The sequence below is a fragment of the Brachypodium distachyon genome, chromosome 3, assembly GCF_000005505.3.
Source record: "Brachypodium distachyon strain Bd21 chromosome 3, Brachypodium_distachyon_v3.0, whole genome shotgun sequence".
Lineage (NCBI taxonomy): Eukaryota > Viridiplantae > Streptophyta > Magnoliopsida > Poales > Poaceae > Brachypodium > Brachypodium distachyon.
Window position 1 is genome coordinate 4,794,361 of NC_016133.3, and position 14,532 is coordinate 4,808,892.

General features: G+C 48.3%; 3 protein-coding genes across 3 annotated transcripts; 1 reads left to right on the forward strand and 2 right to left on the reverse strand.

The window, feature by feature from the left end:
- The first annotated feature begins 701 nt into the window (after positions 1 to 701).
- On the forward strand, positions 702 to 7,661 carry LOC100845909 (protein STRUBBELIG-RECEPTOR FAMILY 8). Its single transcript, XM_003571009.4, has 16 exons — positions 702 to 1,240; positions 1,339 to 1,471; positions 2,127 to 2,198; positions 2,273 to 2,338; positions 2,410 to 2,481; positions 2,591 to 2,662; positions 3,770 to 3,841; positions 3,925 to 3,990; positions 4,072 to 4,137; positions 4,221 to 4,549; positions 5,112 to 5,368; positions 5,871 to 6,142; positions 6,230 to 6,365; positions 6,464 to 6,603; positions 6,675 to 6,831; positions 7,172 to 7,661. The coding sequence occupies exons 1-16, from the start codon at positions 1,162 to 1,164 to the stop codon at positions 7,328 to 7,330; spliced, it is 2,148 nt and encodes a 715-aa protein (XP_003571057.1). The 5' UTR covers positions 702 to 1,161; the 3' UTR covers positions 7,331 to 7,661.
- A 39-nt stretch (positions 7,662 to 7,700) lies between these two features.
- LOC104583450 (lycopene beta cyclase, chloroplastic) lies at positions 7,701 to 9,559 on the reverse strand. The gene has a single exon (XM_010235648.3). It carries the CDS (start codon positions 9,451 to 9,453, stop codon positions 7,978 to 7,980), a length of 1,476 nt encoding a protein of 491 aa, XP_010233950.1. The 5' UTR covers positions 9,454 to 9,559; the 3' UTR covers positions 7,701 to 7,977.
- A 1,422-nt stretch (positions 9,560 to 10,981) lies between these two features.
- Positions 10,982 to 11,931, reverse strand: LOC104583957. The gene is made up of 2 exons (XM_010238002.3): positions 11,621 to 11,931; positions 10,982 to 11,527 (listed from the first exon to the last, which is right to left on the reverse strand). The coding sequence occupies exons 1-2, from the start codon at positions 11,712 to 11,714 to the stop codon at positions 11,313 to 11,315; spliced, it is 309 nt and encodes a 102-aa protein (XP_010236304.1). The 5' UTR covers positions 11,715 to 11,931; the 3' UTR covers positions 10,982 to 11,312.
- Positions 11,932 to 14,532: the final 2,601 nt, after the last annotated feature.

Sequence of the window (14,532 nt, forward strand, 5' to 3'; positions counted from 1 at the left end):
CTTGCTGGTATTCTGGTTCCTTGTGGTGCTTTTGTTACGTAGCGATCAAGTTGCGGTTGTGGTGTCATACTGTCATGGGCGATATGACACGACGATCCCTCATGAGAGGTGGCTTTGGTGTTCGACAATCTCCAGCTTAAGGTTTGCAACTTTCTTGACCAACGTGGGTTTCGTGCGGCTATTGCCGTGGGGGCTACATTGGTGGTGAAAACATAATGACAGCTCAAAATGAGTAAGGTGTTACAACACCTGCTGGCAGGCTCAACGATGGTTTCCTTCTCGGCAACGTGTGCAGAGTGCCAGGTGGTAGTAGCCAGGTTGGCTTAGTGTTAGTGGTGCCCAACGTACTGTCATGTTCCGACGTGGACCTGCTGTAACAGTTTTTGCTTTCTCGCTAATTACCGAAAGGATGATGCACGGAAACAGTGGCTTGTGAAGAAAGGAAGGACAAAGGAACCGGAAGCAACGGAAGAAACACGTTTGACCGAGTTTAACAACAGCCTTCCTCAGTCAAACACAAAAGCACAGAATCACCGTACTAAAAGTAAAAAAACACTTTTGCCCACGCCATTTTAGCGAGCATCTCAGTTCTGCTTTCTACCGGCAGCCTCTCCCCTCGCCTTTCACCTGCTCCCCGTTTTTCGGTCAAATCAAAAGCGCCCGGAGACTCACCCAAAGGGGGGGCTGGGGGCAAATCCCAGAACCAACAAAAAATTAAGAACGCACGGAAGGAAAGGAGATAGAGAAACTAAACTGGACTCTTTAATTTTGGCCGACCCATTGCCAGTTTGCCACGCCCATGCCGCAGGCATCCAAATCTGCTGCCGGAAGCCGCAAGGAAGCAAAGCATTCGCATCCGGCGTTTGCGTTCCTCTCTCCTCTCCTCTTCTCTTTCTTCCTAGCTGTTTGCGCTGCGCACATTAGCTGTCCTCTAGTGTATTGCTCTTGGTCTGGTTGCGAGTGGGAGGAACAGGACTACAGGAGGGGGGAGAGAGAGAGAGAGAGAGAGAGAGAGCATCGCCCCGCTGGCCGCGCCCATGGTGATCCCCGTGGCCGTGGCCGTGGCCTAGCGGAGAAGCATCCGAGGAGGCGAGGAAACGTGTTGCGGTTTTGTCAGGGGGTTCTGCTGGTGTTGGGGGGAGCGAGTAGAGGGGACCGAGAATGGCGGCCGCATTGTTCGGCCTTCTCGTTGCTCTCGCGGCGGCGGCGACGGCGGGAGCCACTACCGAGTCCTCCGACGGTAAGACACCTTAGGCCGTCCGATCCCGGCGTTGGTTCCTGGTAGTTCCCCTTTTCTTCTGTCTCCTGCGGCGCGATTAATGTTTTCGGTGCTCGCAGCTGCGGCCCTGGGGAATCTGTACACCTCCTGGAACAGCCCGTCGCAGCTGGCTGGCTGGTCGGCCAGCGGCGGCGACCCTTGCGGCGCGGGGTGGCAGGGCGTCTCCTGCAACGGCTCGGGCGTCACCGAAATGTGAAGATCCTTGCATGATTCTAGATTGATTGGTTTGCTTTTTTTAGTCGGTGCTTCGTGTTAGGTCTTTGATGGGAAATGATTAATTCTTTCTTGGCTGGTGATTATTCTTTTTTATTACGTTCTCAGTTTCTGGAAGTTGATCGAAATGTGTATATTTAGGAAGAATCTGCTTTGATGCCGCGAACTTGATTGATTTCCGGGGTAGGTGTAGGAGTTCCAAAATCATTACCCAGTATAAAAGAGACATCCATGCTGTGTGGAAAGCGACTGCCAGGGGTGTTTTTCCTGGTTTTCACCAATCCATTCAACCCGTGAAAATGACTAGTACCATTTTAGTGAATTTACAAGCTCCTATATAAAAGTATTACTGCATCTTTTGTTCCAGCGGTTTGGCTGAGCCGCCCAAATCGGGTCTGAACAGCCTAGCAATCAGGCTGTTTCATAGCGGTTGTTATTTAGCTCACAACATACAGTAGCAGTTTGTTTCATTAGCCTCTCAACTCCTTACTGGGAAATAGTGGCAAAAATTATGTTTCAAAACATGCTTTTATCCTTAATTGTGTTTCCTTTATTTACTTGTGTGACTATGGGGAATTTACAAGATGCTGTCAGCACTCTTACTACGTTATTCTTCTCGTCTCATATTCAACAGCAAGCTTGCTGGGACAGGGCTGAATGGTTCTCTGGGTTACGAGCTCTCAAATCTGTACTCACTGAAAACATTGTGAGAGCTCACAACTTGGTTACATTTCTTGTTTTTTTCATTCCATATTTTGATCGACATTTATTTGATTGCAGGGATTTGAGCAACAACAACATCCATGGTTCAATTCCTTACCAGCTACCACCAAATCTCACATATCTGTATGCGTTCTACCTAGTATAATGTTCCCTAGTCATTTATGTTGGTAGTTTGACTCTAAATCGTGACGCAGGAATCTGGCAACCAACAATTTCTCTGGCAATCTTCCATACTCCATATCCAACATGGCTTCAATTGAGTACCTGTAAGCACGTGTTCCTCTCAATTTTTCTCCCTTTTATATGCACAATTATTAATGTATTAGCATTCAATTTTGCTAGCAAAATGTAATTGCAGTTAACCTTTGTATGCAGCAATATCAGCCACAACTCACTGTCTCAACAAATTGGGGATTTATTCAGAAACCTCAATTCACTTTCAGAGCTGTAAGCCATCTTGGAACTTTGCTCTTTATTTGCAAACCTTGGATATATTAAAAGAACCGATTAGGCAGTTTTGCCCACAGACTTACTAAAAAAACCTTCCCCACAACACAAAACATGTCTTCTTGAAACCATCTAGTTCAACCCTTTATAAGAACAGCCTATTGTAAAATACAGTAAAAGGTTTGTTTGCTTCACATTTCGTTTGGATAAGGCATATAATTCATTAGAAGTTACTCCCTCCGATCCTAAATTGTTGTCGAAATATTACATGTATCTAGATGCATTTTAAGAATAGATACATTCATATTTGGACAAATTTGAGTCAAGACTTTAGGATCAGAGGGAGTATGTTCTACTGACTAATCCAAATCCGTCATTTTCATCGGACATGGAAAGGGAAGGACCAGTCAACTTGATGATTGGAATTGGAGTTTGGGTGGTTTAATACATTGGGTATTTTATATACTCCCTATGTTTCACAATATATGTTCCGTGCACATACCTAGGAGCCAATGAAGTTGAGTGATATTTGATGAAATTAGATCATTCTTGCTTATGTTGGACTTGCTACTAATATATCTAGTAAGATCGAGTATGGTATTTATTCTGTCAAATATTACTCCATTTTGTGCCTACTAGCCACTAGGTATCTGTGGGGGACAGATATTGTGAAACAGAGGTAGTTATGTACAGTTGTACACATGTATAGTAAATGTTTCAGGTATTTCCCCTCAGATTAGTCAACATTGTTTCACAACCTTCTATACTTTAGAGTATCTAAGGGCAATGAGTCCGTGAAAGTATCATACTTACAACACAGCTACTCCCTCCGATCCTAAATTGTTGTCAAAATATTACATGTATATAGACGCTTCTTAAGAATAGATACATCCATATTTGGGAAAATTTGAGTCAAGAATTTAGGATCAGAGGGAGTACGATTTAAATTTAGAATGGTGCCAAACTTGGTATATGTTTCGACATGCAGTTGTACCCTTGAAATGTGTAACAATCATAAAATGATACATTTTGATTGATACTGACGTGCATACTCTCCCTTGGTTTTGTGAATCCATCTTATACTATTGCTATTATACTACATTGCAGAGATATATCTTTCAACAAATTGACAGGGGATCTTCCCAATTCTATTGGCTCTCTGTCAAATATTTCCAGTCTGTAAGTATTCAGTGAATTTTTTTAAAGTAAACTTTGTGTTCAACTTGCTGGCCTATGTTGCTGCACTCTAACACATCTTGCAGTTATATGCAAAACAATCAATTAACAGGTCCTGTCAATGTTCTCAGTGGTCTAGGCCTTACTACACTGTAAGCAACTTTTCAGGCAAAAATTCAACTGGTTTTTGTGCTTGCTTGAGAAAATGGTAACCTAGATTTCTTTTTCCACAGAAACATTGCAAATAACAATTTCAGTGGCTGGATACCAAAAGAGTTCAGCTCAATCCCAGACGTGATGTATGTGCCAAAACCTTTTACTGCCCTTCTATATGGAAATGCTCGTTGAAACATTTAATGAGTTGTTACAATAACAACTGTAGACTTGGAGGAAACTCATTTGCCAACGGACCTGCACCCCCACCACCGCCTTTTATGCCACCACCCCCTAGAAGGCCACGCAATCGTCCTAACAATTCTGGGGGAAGTGGAAATGCTCCAAAAGGCTCTGAGAGTTCCACTGGTCAAGGTGACAAGAAGCAAGGTCTGCAGACAGGTGCACTTGTCGGGATAATTGTTGGTTCAATACTTGCTGCCTTGTGTGTACTTCTTGTTTTGGTATTATGCATCCGTAATGCTCGGAAAAGGAAGGATGACAGTAGCAGTGAATCCAAAGATTTTGTGGGTCCACTATCAGTGAACATTCAGGAAGGTACCACACTTGTTCTTATTCTCGCATTCTTTCTTGTTGCTATATTTTTCTTGCGCAATCTTGTGCTATTTTGCAACTTCTTGATAAGGTAACCTGAAACCAGTGTTTGCTTTGTCAAAAAACCACACAGTTTAGGTATCAGTAATGAAAAGCATGGCCGCAGCCATTGGTAGAGCTCAAGTGGCATTTGCTGCCTTTGCCTGCGTAAACTCAACTTACAAGGCACATCATGGAACCTTCAATACGAGCTACTACATTAGTAGCATTTGCTGCCCTTTTATGCATAGCCTTTGACCTCAAAGATCAGTATAGTAATCAGTATCACAATCTAGTTTTTGAGTTAGGACACTAAGTCTGCTAGTGGAGAGCCTGAAATCTTTGATAGTATGCAGTATCCACTCAATAGATCATATGGAATGGCGAATGCAGAACAATTGCCAACACTCCCACTCCCACTCCCAATGTCTCTTCACTGATAATCTTTAGCATTTCTAACAGAATTGTTGCACGCTCCCCGGTCATAATATTTTTTTTTCATTTTTATTATATTTTGGTTTTGTAGCTTCTGACAGGGAAATCGCAGAGCATGGTCATGAGAATACCTCTGTAGCAGCTATGAAAGTCCTGCCTGCTGAGAAAATGACTCCTGAGAGGGTTTATGGTATTAATGGTTCTATGAGAAAGGCAAAGGTACCCATAACTGCGACGCCTTATACCGTTGCTTCCCTACAAGTTGCTACTAATAGCTTCTGTCAAGATTCGCTTTTAGGCGAGGGTTCACTTGGTCGGGTTTACAAGGCTGATTTCCCTAATGGAAAGGTAAAATGTGCTTCTTGTCTTGTCAAAGGAAAATATATAATGGGTGTGAACAATACCTTACTTTAATATGAACAATACCTTTCTTGCTATTATTCAAAAGTCAATAACCTTAAAGTTAGTGGGTGGTCGAATCAGCTCTATTTCCATTTTAGCCAATTCCAGTTGCCAAGCTATTCTATGCATTATGGACTTGAGGTTTACAATTATAGCAGATTTTTTTAACCATCGTTCAAAGAATAACACCTGGTTACACAGCCAAGCCCCTATAGTTTTGTACTCCCTCTGATCCTAAATTCTTGACTCAAATTTGCCCAAATATGGATGTATCTATTTTTAAAAAGCGTCTAGATACATGTAATATTTCGACAACAATTTAGGATCGGAGGGAGTAGCTCTTTACTCTGAAGGCAATAAACTAGATGTTTATACCCCTTCCCCCCTTCCGCATTTTTTCCCTCTGTAATGCTGTGAACTGCAGCTGAGTTTTGTGCCACTATTGCAGGTTCTTGCAGTCAAGAAGATAGACAGTGCTGCACTCTCTTTGCAGGAAGAAGATAATTTCCTTGAGGTTGTATCAAGCATGTCACGACTTAGGCATCCAAACATTGTGCCACTTACTGGGTATTGTGTTGAGCATGCGCAAAGGCTTCTTGTTTATGAGTACATTGGAAATGGAACGCTGCATGACATGCTGCACTTTTCTGATGAGATGAGCAGGAAGCTTACATGGAATATCCGTGTAAGGATAGCACTAGGCACTGCTCGGGCGTTAGAGTAAGTTGTTTGGATCTCATTGCATTTTCACTCTTTCTGAAGGTTACAATGGAAGACACATATGATATCTTACGAACCTTCTCACAGATACCTGCATGAGGTGTGCTTGCCTTCTGTCGTTCATAGAAACTTTAAGTCCTCGAACATCCTACTTGATGAAGAGCATAATGCACATTTGTCTGACTGTGGGCTTGCTGCCTTGACACCCAATACTGAGAGACAGGCAAGTATCGCACAAACACATCAAGTGTGGTTTTCAGATTATGCCATGTTTGGCATCTTAGGTGTGATTTGCATTAACTACTTTGTTTGTTCTTCCAGGTTTCTACGGAAGTGGTCGGCTCGTTTGGATACAGCGCCCCAGAGTATTCCATGTCAGGAATTTATACTGTAAAGAGTGATGTGTACAGTTTTGGAGTAGTGATGTTAGAGCTATTGACCGGACGGAAGCCACTAGATAGGTATGCCATCTAGCTTCTATTCTGATTCTGGTGGATTGCATTTTTTATAATTAGTTGGATGGCTGTTGCAGTTCTAGAGAGAGGTCAGAACAGTCTCTTGTTAGATGGGCTACTCCTCAGCTTCATGATATTGATGCACTTGCTAAGATGGTTGATCCAGCACTAAATGGAATGTACCCTGCGAAATCGCTCTCCCGCTTTGCAGACATAATTGCACTCTGCGTTCAGGTACCTTCTTGCTTTGAGGCATATCTTCAGTCTTATGTAGTGACCCATAACCATGATGACATTCAAGAAATCTAAAAAAGAAAAAAAAATACATGTAGAATAAGCTGCCTTGCAAAGTTTGCTAGGATTCTTTTATTTTGAATTTCTGATAGTACCTAATTTCATTAGTATTGCAAGTGCTAAATTACCTGACTCATTGCTGGGCCCCTTTGCTTAACAAAACAAACCCATGCATTACACATTAATCCTGGATCAGTCTTGGCTTATTTTGTCTCAATTTTTTTGCTGTCAAAAGCTTGTCCAAACGCCTAAGAATTGTTTCTCTGATCTCTTTTTGCAGCCGGAGCCAGAGTTCCGTCCTCCTATGTCAGAGGTTGTCCAGCAACTTGTGCGTCTGATGCAGAGGGCTAGCATAGTAAGGCGACAATCAGGTGAAGAACTAGGGTTTTCGTATAGAGCTCCAGAACGCGAAGGAGACATGAGAGACATTTCCTTCTGAGGAATTTTTCTTCTACGCAGCAAGTGGAAGGAAACTCAGATAGTCGGAGGCGATAAATACAAGGATTGGGCAATGGATATGAGATGGAGAAACGAGTTCAGGATCAAATGAATTTGAGAAGATAATTTTGGTACTTCATTGTTTCTTCTTCTTTTTCAGTTTTTTGTTGGGAAGGATAAACTGTGTGGCTAAAATGAATGGCATGTATAGTATGTTGGTCACTGGTAGGGAAAAGAAATATTAATGCTCCAAAACTCTTACACCTCACTGCAGCCATGCACATATGGGACAACTTTCATGGATGTCACAAGTATATACCTTTTACCTGGCAGTTCACTCCATCCTACTTCATGTTCTTAAAATTGCTACATTTGGGGTAAACTTTGATCTGTGTTTGTCTATCATGACATATACTGTATAATACATGGAGTGATACACCGTGCCTCAAATATGAACTATACAGCTCTCAGTATGTCGCAGCAGTAATTGTTGCATCTCCCTGCAAGGTCCTATGCTGCTGTTGCTAATGGTGTTTTGATAAATCCTCTTTGCAAATCTTAGATACATTGGACAGAAGCTATGCCAAAATCAGAGACCCCGTGGGGATCTTGAGATGAGAAATGCAGGCACATACCCTCTCAAGTCTATCACCTATCTCTGTCTTGTATCAAGTTGCCTACCATCTTGGCAAGAGGCACGGTGCCCTTGGCCATGATCTCTAGCTTCGACGTGTTGGAAGCGTGGGCAAACAGCGAGAGCCCAAACATCATGAGCTCTGGCAGGTACAACCTGGACGAAAGGAAGCCGTGCCAGTAATGCGGCTCGAGGTCGAAGAAGGCGTTGAAGAACCGGCGTGTACCTTGGAGGTCCAGCTTGAGCAGGACGTCCATGCCGAAGCAGAAAAACTCCCTCTGCCTCCGCCTGTCTGTCGGCCAGAGCTCCTTCCACACCTCGGCGGCGAGCGCATCCCCGGTGATGCTGCCATTGCCGGAATCAAGAAACCGCACAATGGAGTCTGCCACTATGGGAGCCGTGGCCAGCGTGCGCGCCACCATGTACCCCGTGGAAGGGTGCACCATCCCGGCCGTGCCACCGATGCCGACCACCCTCTGCGGCAGCACGGGCAGCGGCCCGCCCATGGGGATCACGCAGCGCTCGTCCTCCTCGACGCTCCGGATGCGTATCCCCAGATGCCTGAGCCGCGAGGCCATGCGTTCCTGGATGTCGTCCATGGCGAGGCCCGGGCGCGCCACCAGCGACGTCTCCTCGAGGAAGATCTTCGTGGGGGAGAATGGCATGGCGTAGAGGAACGTGGGCACCCGGCTGTTCCGCTCCCTGACCGCGGACCCCTCGGGGAGGTGGGAATCGCGCCAGTCCATGAAGAGCATCTTGTCGATGTCGAACGGGTGGCCGTCGACCTCGGCGAGGATGCCGTATGCGACCTGGTAGCCCGGGTTGTATGGCTTGTCGTACTGCACGAGGCAGCGAGAGAAGCCGGTGGCGTCGAGGACGACGGTGGCCGGGACGGCGACGCCGTCGTCGCAGATGAGGAGGGAGGAGGCGTCGTTGTGGACGGCCTTGACGACCTTGGCCTGGTGGAAGCGGACGCCGTGCGCGACGCAGCGGTCCATCATGGTGGACTTGAGCTTGCGGCGGGCGACGCGGGCGTAGGGGCGGTCGAGGGACTTGGGCGGGGTGGCGTCGTCGATGAAGACGGAGGCGGAGGGCCAGACGGTGTCGAGGCAGTCGGCGAGGCCCATGGCCTCGAACTCGTCCACCCACACGCCGTAGTTGTTGGGCCACACGAGGCCCGGGGAAGGGTCGATGGAGCACACGGAGAGGCCCGCCTCGGCGACCCGCTGCGCCACGGCGAGGCCCGCCGGCCCGCCGCCGACGATGGCGAGGTCGACGGGGCGGGAGCGGGCCGGGTCGTAGCGGGGCAGGTCGAGGGAGAGCAGCTCCGGCCGCGGCGGCGGGGCCAGCGAGCGCAGCGCCTGGGCCGACGCCGACGCCGACGCCGACGCCGCCATGGCCCGGCAGACGATCGCGGCGCGCGCCGGCGGCGAAGGGGACGGCGGCGGGTTGCGGGCGTGGTGCGCGCGGAGGAGGAGCGCGGTCGCCATGGGAGGTGGGGAATTGCTGCCGCCGCGTGGCCGTGTAATCCTGAGCCGATAAGCCGCTTACTTATTGAACTGAGCCGCTGAGCTCAGAGTCAGGGGGCCGCCTCCGGAGTGGTGGTGGTGGTGTGGTGGGGGAGGGGAACCACTGCCGTCCGTGGCCTTTCTTTCATCAAAGTACCTCAATTTATTCCCACTCCGCAGAACAAGCCCCCATACTTCTCAAGGAACATTTCAAACGCATTCGTGTTGTCAAATGGGAGAGTATGGAGGGGCGATTCGTGAAAACGCTGTTGGGGATTCCACCAGGTAGATCCTACGAAGGGGTGCGAAGGTAAGGGACAAAGGAGAGGTGGAGGGAGAACATTGGTTCCACAGCCACGAAGCAGAGTGCATGATCAAACACACTTGTCACTTTTCAAACCGTCCAAATTCGTATCGATATTTATGTTGCCGGAGCACTGGATTAGGATCCCATCCCCGCGATGTTGCGTGCTCGTATATGGAGGTAAGTTTGGTGGGCTTTTTGTCGCCAGACTAAAAACGACGAGTCCGTGTCAGTCAGGGCGGCCGGGCATGGACGGCAACAGAAATCGACAGAGGAATTACGCCGTAGACAGATTTGGAAAAGGAATTACACCTTAAATTACTCCACGTCATATATAGGGATGGATAAAGGAAGCACGTATCTGCGGGCAAAAACTCGAGGCTCTCTTCCAAGGCTTTTTTTTGCATGGTTGGATATCACAGGATTTCTGAAATTTTACCGGTTGTACTAGTTCATTTTAAACTAGAATTCCCATAATTCTATTGAAATCCTGTGAAATTCACCCGTGTCAAACAAGCCTTGAAAGTGCAAAGATTTTGGGGAATACTTGTTTTCTTCTTCTTTTTTATAATCTGTATTTGTTCGGTCTTGGTCTTGCTGCCGTATGTGCCTTTGTTTTTCCCCTTAAATGAACTATTCGTATTTTTCAATATATTATTAAGCAAAAATAAGGCTCTCAGAAAACAAATCTTGCTTCGCTGGACAAAAGGAAACAAGGAAAACAGGAAACCTGCAGAAGACGAGGAAGACTATGTTCTTCCGGAGCCTCATCGCGAGTTAGCTGATAAAACTGATGCACAACAACAGTTGGAGCCTTTAAGGGACCTCCAACATGTTTTGCCGGCCGAGCCAACGGCTGCATCTGCACTGAGGTTGAGGGGCAATTGAGCCGTAGATCTCTATAAAACATCACTGAGCCAATTTGAGACAATCTCTTCCACTAAATCTTGGACCATCGACGGCAGTGAGCCGTCACCGGTGTGTCAACCCGAATGGGTGTACAAACTCAACATGCTCGCCATCTTGAATTAGATTCCGAACTACAGTAGCAACACCATACTTCTTATCCCTCGAGATTTTACTAAGAAAGAAGGCAGTTTTGCAGTTTAAGAACCCAAGATATAAATTCTCTGAATGTTCTAGATATAGGGTCCCAGTTTGGCAGTTTCTACATGGTCCTTGGAACGATGAACACAGGAAGCTAGATATAGGGCATTTGGCACTGCTTTGTTTTGAGGATTACCTGTACCAATCAGATGCATACAAAACGGTACATATAACAGCATGTGTAGTACTAGTACTACTAGACACTAGTATGTCATTACTAGGAGGATGTAGGAAGTACTGTAACTAACAAAATGTCAGCAAAGCCATAGCTGACGGTACTACCTAGAACTGACAAAGAAAACAGAGGATCCTCTCGAGAAAATGTTAAAGAAAACCAGAACTATAGCTACTGTATTTCCAAGCAACCAAGCGAAGCACGCCCGCTATCCAGCCAATGCAGCTTGGTACGTCCATCGAAAGGACTAGTTGACTAGTTGTGCTTGGACGGGTGCCTCTGGACGGCGTGGTAATCGGCGGTGAAGGCCACGCGGCCGTCGAGCCAGTTCTTGGGGTCCGAAGGAACCTTTCTTGTTCTGAAGTGCACGGCGAGGAGGCTCCTCCTGTACGTCGTCGCGCTCTCCTCTGAACCCTTCTCCGCCGCTGCCGTTGTTTCCATCCTGTCGCCGGCGGCCGCCATTACCAACTCTGAAAAACAGACAGTGCCAGGTCGCGGCTATATATGAGCAATGAACAAGAGACAACATTGTTTCGTACGCAAATGCTTGCAAAGATTCTTACCTGATCTGTGTGCAGCGGCGGCGAAGGGGCCGAGCGCAGCCAAGAGGAGGACGGCCAGCAGGAGCAGCAGGCTCACGCAGTTCGCTGGCTGCATTATGTACTAATAAATGCACTACCGATTACCGAACTCTGAATCTTTACTGGCTTGACCTGAGGTCGTATAATACCGGCCGGTGCAGTGCAGCAGCTGTGCAGGAGTACAGTTCAGGGGAGAAAGGAAGGAAGGAAGGAGAAAGCAAGACTGGAAAGACAGCGCCTGGTTTTTATAGGGTGAAGCTAGCAGAACTAGGCTGGCAGTTTGGTTTGCGAGAGACACGCACACGATTGGTCAAAGTTTGATTGTGCTGCGTGTCCCCATGCAAGGCATGCATGTGTTAAAATCTTGATCCGTACGAGCTCGGGGCGAAAGTCTGTCCCTTGTCAAGTTGTCATTTGTTTACGCTGCGTCGTAAGTACTACTCCCAAGAATCAAGACGTCGTCGATTTGTGTAGTATAAACTGTACTAATAAACGCTCTCCGAGGGAGGAGCATTCAGCTGTGTAAACCAAGCTAGCCAGGCGATGGCGTGACAGCTTATTCGCAGAGCCCCATGCGGTGCCGGGGTTTTCGTACTGCTGCTGCTCCGTAGTTAAATTGTTCCGATGCCACCGAGAAACACGTAAACCTTGAAACCGTGGTTAATCAGTACGTAACCACCGTGCATCGTTGATTAATCATGCACTGTGTGGTGGCGGCGATTGAACGCGTGATGATCAGCAAAATCCCGTGGAATTCCGAGCATGCCCGAGTTTTGCCCGAGTGATTAAGCAAAACGAGCACGTAAGTACGGCGTCTGCTAATCAAAACCGGTCTCAACGTACGTACCCAGTGGAGAATCGATGCTAGATCTCGGCTGCGCTCTTTGGTTGGTCGATGAGACAGACAGTCAGCTCGGTCTTGTGGAAGGGGGTTCCGCCTTCCGAGTGGCTTGGCTTGCGTGTCGGACAGGCAGACAGGCAGCCCCCGTTTTCGACGCAAACAGCTTGAGCTGATTCTGGGTCGTGCCCGTGCCATGTGCTCCTAGCATTGTGCATTGCGCGCGCGCACGTTGGCTCTTCGGTCTTCACGTGCTTCGCGGTTTTCCATATCCTCCGGTTCGTACGTGCTCTCCGTGTGTCGAACCAGTGGCACCCGGGATACCACCGTTGCCCAACGTGTGGATCGTCTCGCTTGCTCCCTGCGGTAAGACCCGGGCTGCGGAGGTTGCTCCGGGTGGCAGCGTGGAGGTTCCCGTCAAGGTGTTTCCCGGGAAGGTCACTTGTCGGGGAGGGTGTTCCCTGGCGTAGGCGCTTACAACAGGACCAACGCCTAATGCAACTAGAGTATTGGCGCCACGTGGCCCTCCGGCAGGCTCCTCTTGTGCAGATCTGGTCAGGGCGTGGAGTATGACACAAGCAAGCATTAAATGCTCCGACATAAGGGTGGTTCCCTGTCTAGTCAGCCCACAGTGAGTGGCTCGCAGTGAATGCATGCCAGCGCTGTCTAGGGTTTTTGCTCAACACTTGTCCCCCATGCACCGAGTCACCTGTGGTATCCCTTTGAGTATAACAGAAGGACCGGCGCCATCGGTCGGAGGGTTCTTTTTCTAGGTTACACTCCAGTGAAGTTTGAGGAAAAGTCTTTAACCCAGAAATATCAAGTAGCCACTTAGCGGAAAAGGGAAGAGAGCACCCGGGGGCTCCCCCGGCAACCTGTAAACATCTGTTCATTGGTTAATATAAACTCAGAAGCAGGACGTAGAATTTTACACCCCCGGGTGGCCCGAACTTGGGTAAAACGAGCTTGTGTATTGTACGCTCGTCATTGGCCTCGCCGACGATCGTCGGAGCGATCCCGAACGCCCACTGCCGAACCAAAAAAGGGTGCCTCGCATCCCCGGTGTCTAAGCCCTGGGCTACGACACTCGGTTTTCTTTTTCTTTTTTCTTTTCGCGACGAAACATGGGTTTTATTTAATGAATAGTAGAAAGAAGTGAAAATGTTCGCGCGCAGGACTCGTGGCGATGCACTCTCGTCTCTCGACTTGGGGACCGACAGGCTTCAAGAATCTTTGCCCTGATGATGATGTATCTTCAAGCGTATCTAGTTGGGCCAGTTTTGGTTGATTTGGAACGGAGCTTTTAGATCTGCCGTAACGAATTACACGTCGGCAACAATCAGGAGCAGACGTGGCATTGCAAGTGAAGCTCCCAAACCGGGCGGATCCGGGCGCACGTCGTGGCCCGCGATTGACACAGGAGGAGGAGGAGGCACCGGGCCGACCAAGGTGGTGTGAGTCCGGGGCGTCGTTCCCACGCCGAGAATGCGGGCGGGCAGGACGGTGCCGTCTCGGCCGCATCGGTGTTTGCCTTGGGAAAGAAAGGGAAAACTCCAAAACCGTGGGTGGGTGTGGCGGTGGATTCGGGAACGCCGCAAGCCCGTCGCCGAACGTGGCGCGACCGACAGACCGACCGGGCGCACGGCTCCGCTCCGCACCTCAACGACCACGCCTTTGGGGATGGGACACGGACACGAGGCCGCGCGCGCTGCGAATCCAAGCTTTCGTCCGTATATCTTTCTTTCCCATGGCGGCGTGTGTCCGAGTCAAAGACCCTGGGTCCGGGCCGAGCGGACGTGCCCATCTCAACTCCACTTTTGCGATCCACCCTGCCACCCGTCGTACTAACTTGTGCAAATTGAGCCTAATCGGTCTGAACCGGATACTTGCGGTCTGATTTCAAATTTATACTCCAACGGAACAATGATCTCCATGTTCCCGCGATGGAGCCATTTTTTTCTTCCATACGCGATGGGAGCCTTCCCCCCCCCCCCCCCCCCCCCCCAGTTAAACTAGACTAGATAAAGTTCTCCTGTGACCTGTGTAGAGAGAGGGC

Bases quoted from the DNA above. Each gene is read 5' to 3' on its own strand.
- LOC100845909 (XM_003571009.4), top strand. From the start codon at position 1,162: ATGGCGGCCGCATTGTTCGGCCTTCTCGTTGCTCTCGCGGCGGCGGCG. The intron at 3,842-3,924 runs GTAAGTATTCAG...CACATCTTGCAG, and splicing joins CTGTCAAATATTTCCAGTCT to TTATATGCAAAACAATCAAT. The intron at 4,550-5,111 runs GTACCACACTTG...TTGGTTTTGTAG, and splicing joins ATCAGTGAACATTCAGGAAG to CTTCTGACAGGGAAATCGCA.
- LOC104583450 (XM_010235648.3), bottom strand. From the start codon at position 9,453: ATGGCGACCGCGCTCCTCCTCCGCGCGCACCACGCCCGCAACCCGCCG.
- LOC104583957 (XM_010238002.3), bottom strand. From the start codon at position 11,714: ATGCAGCCAGCGAACTGCGTGAGCCTGCTGCTCCTGCTGGCCGTCCTC. The intron at 11,528-11,620 runs GTAAGAATCTTT...TCTGTTTTTCAG, and splicing joins CGCCGCTGCACACAGATCAG to AGTTGGTAATGGCGGCCGCC.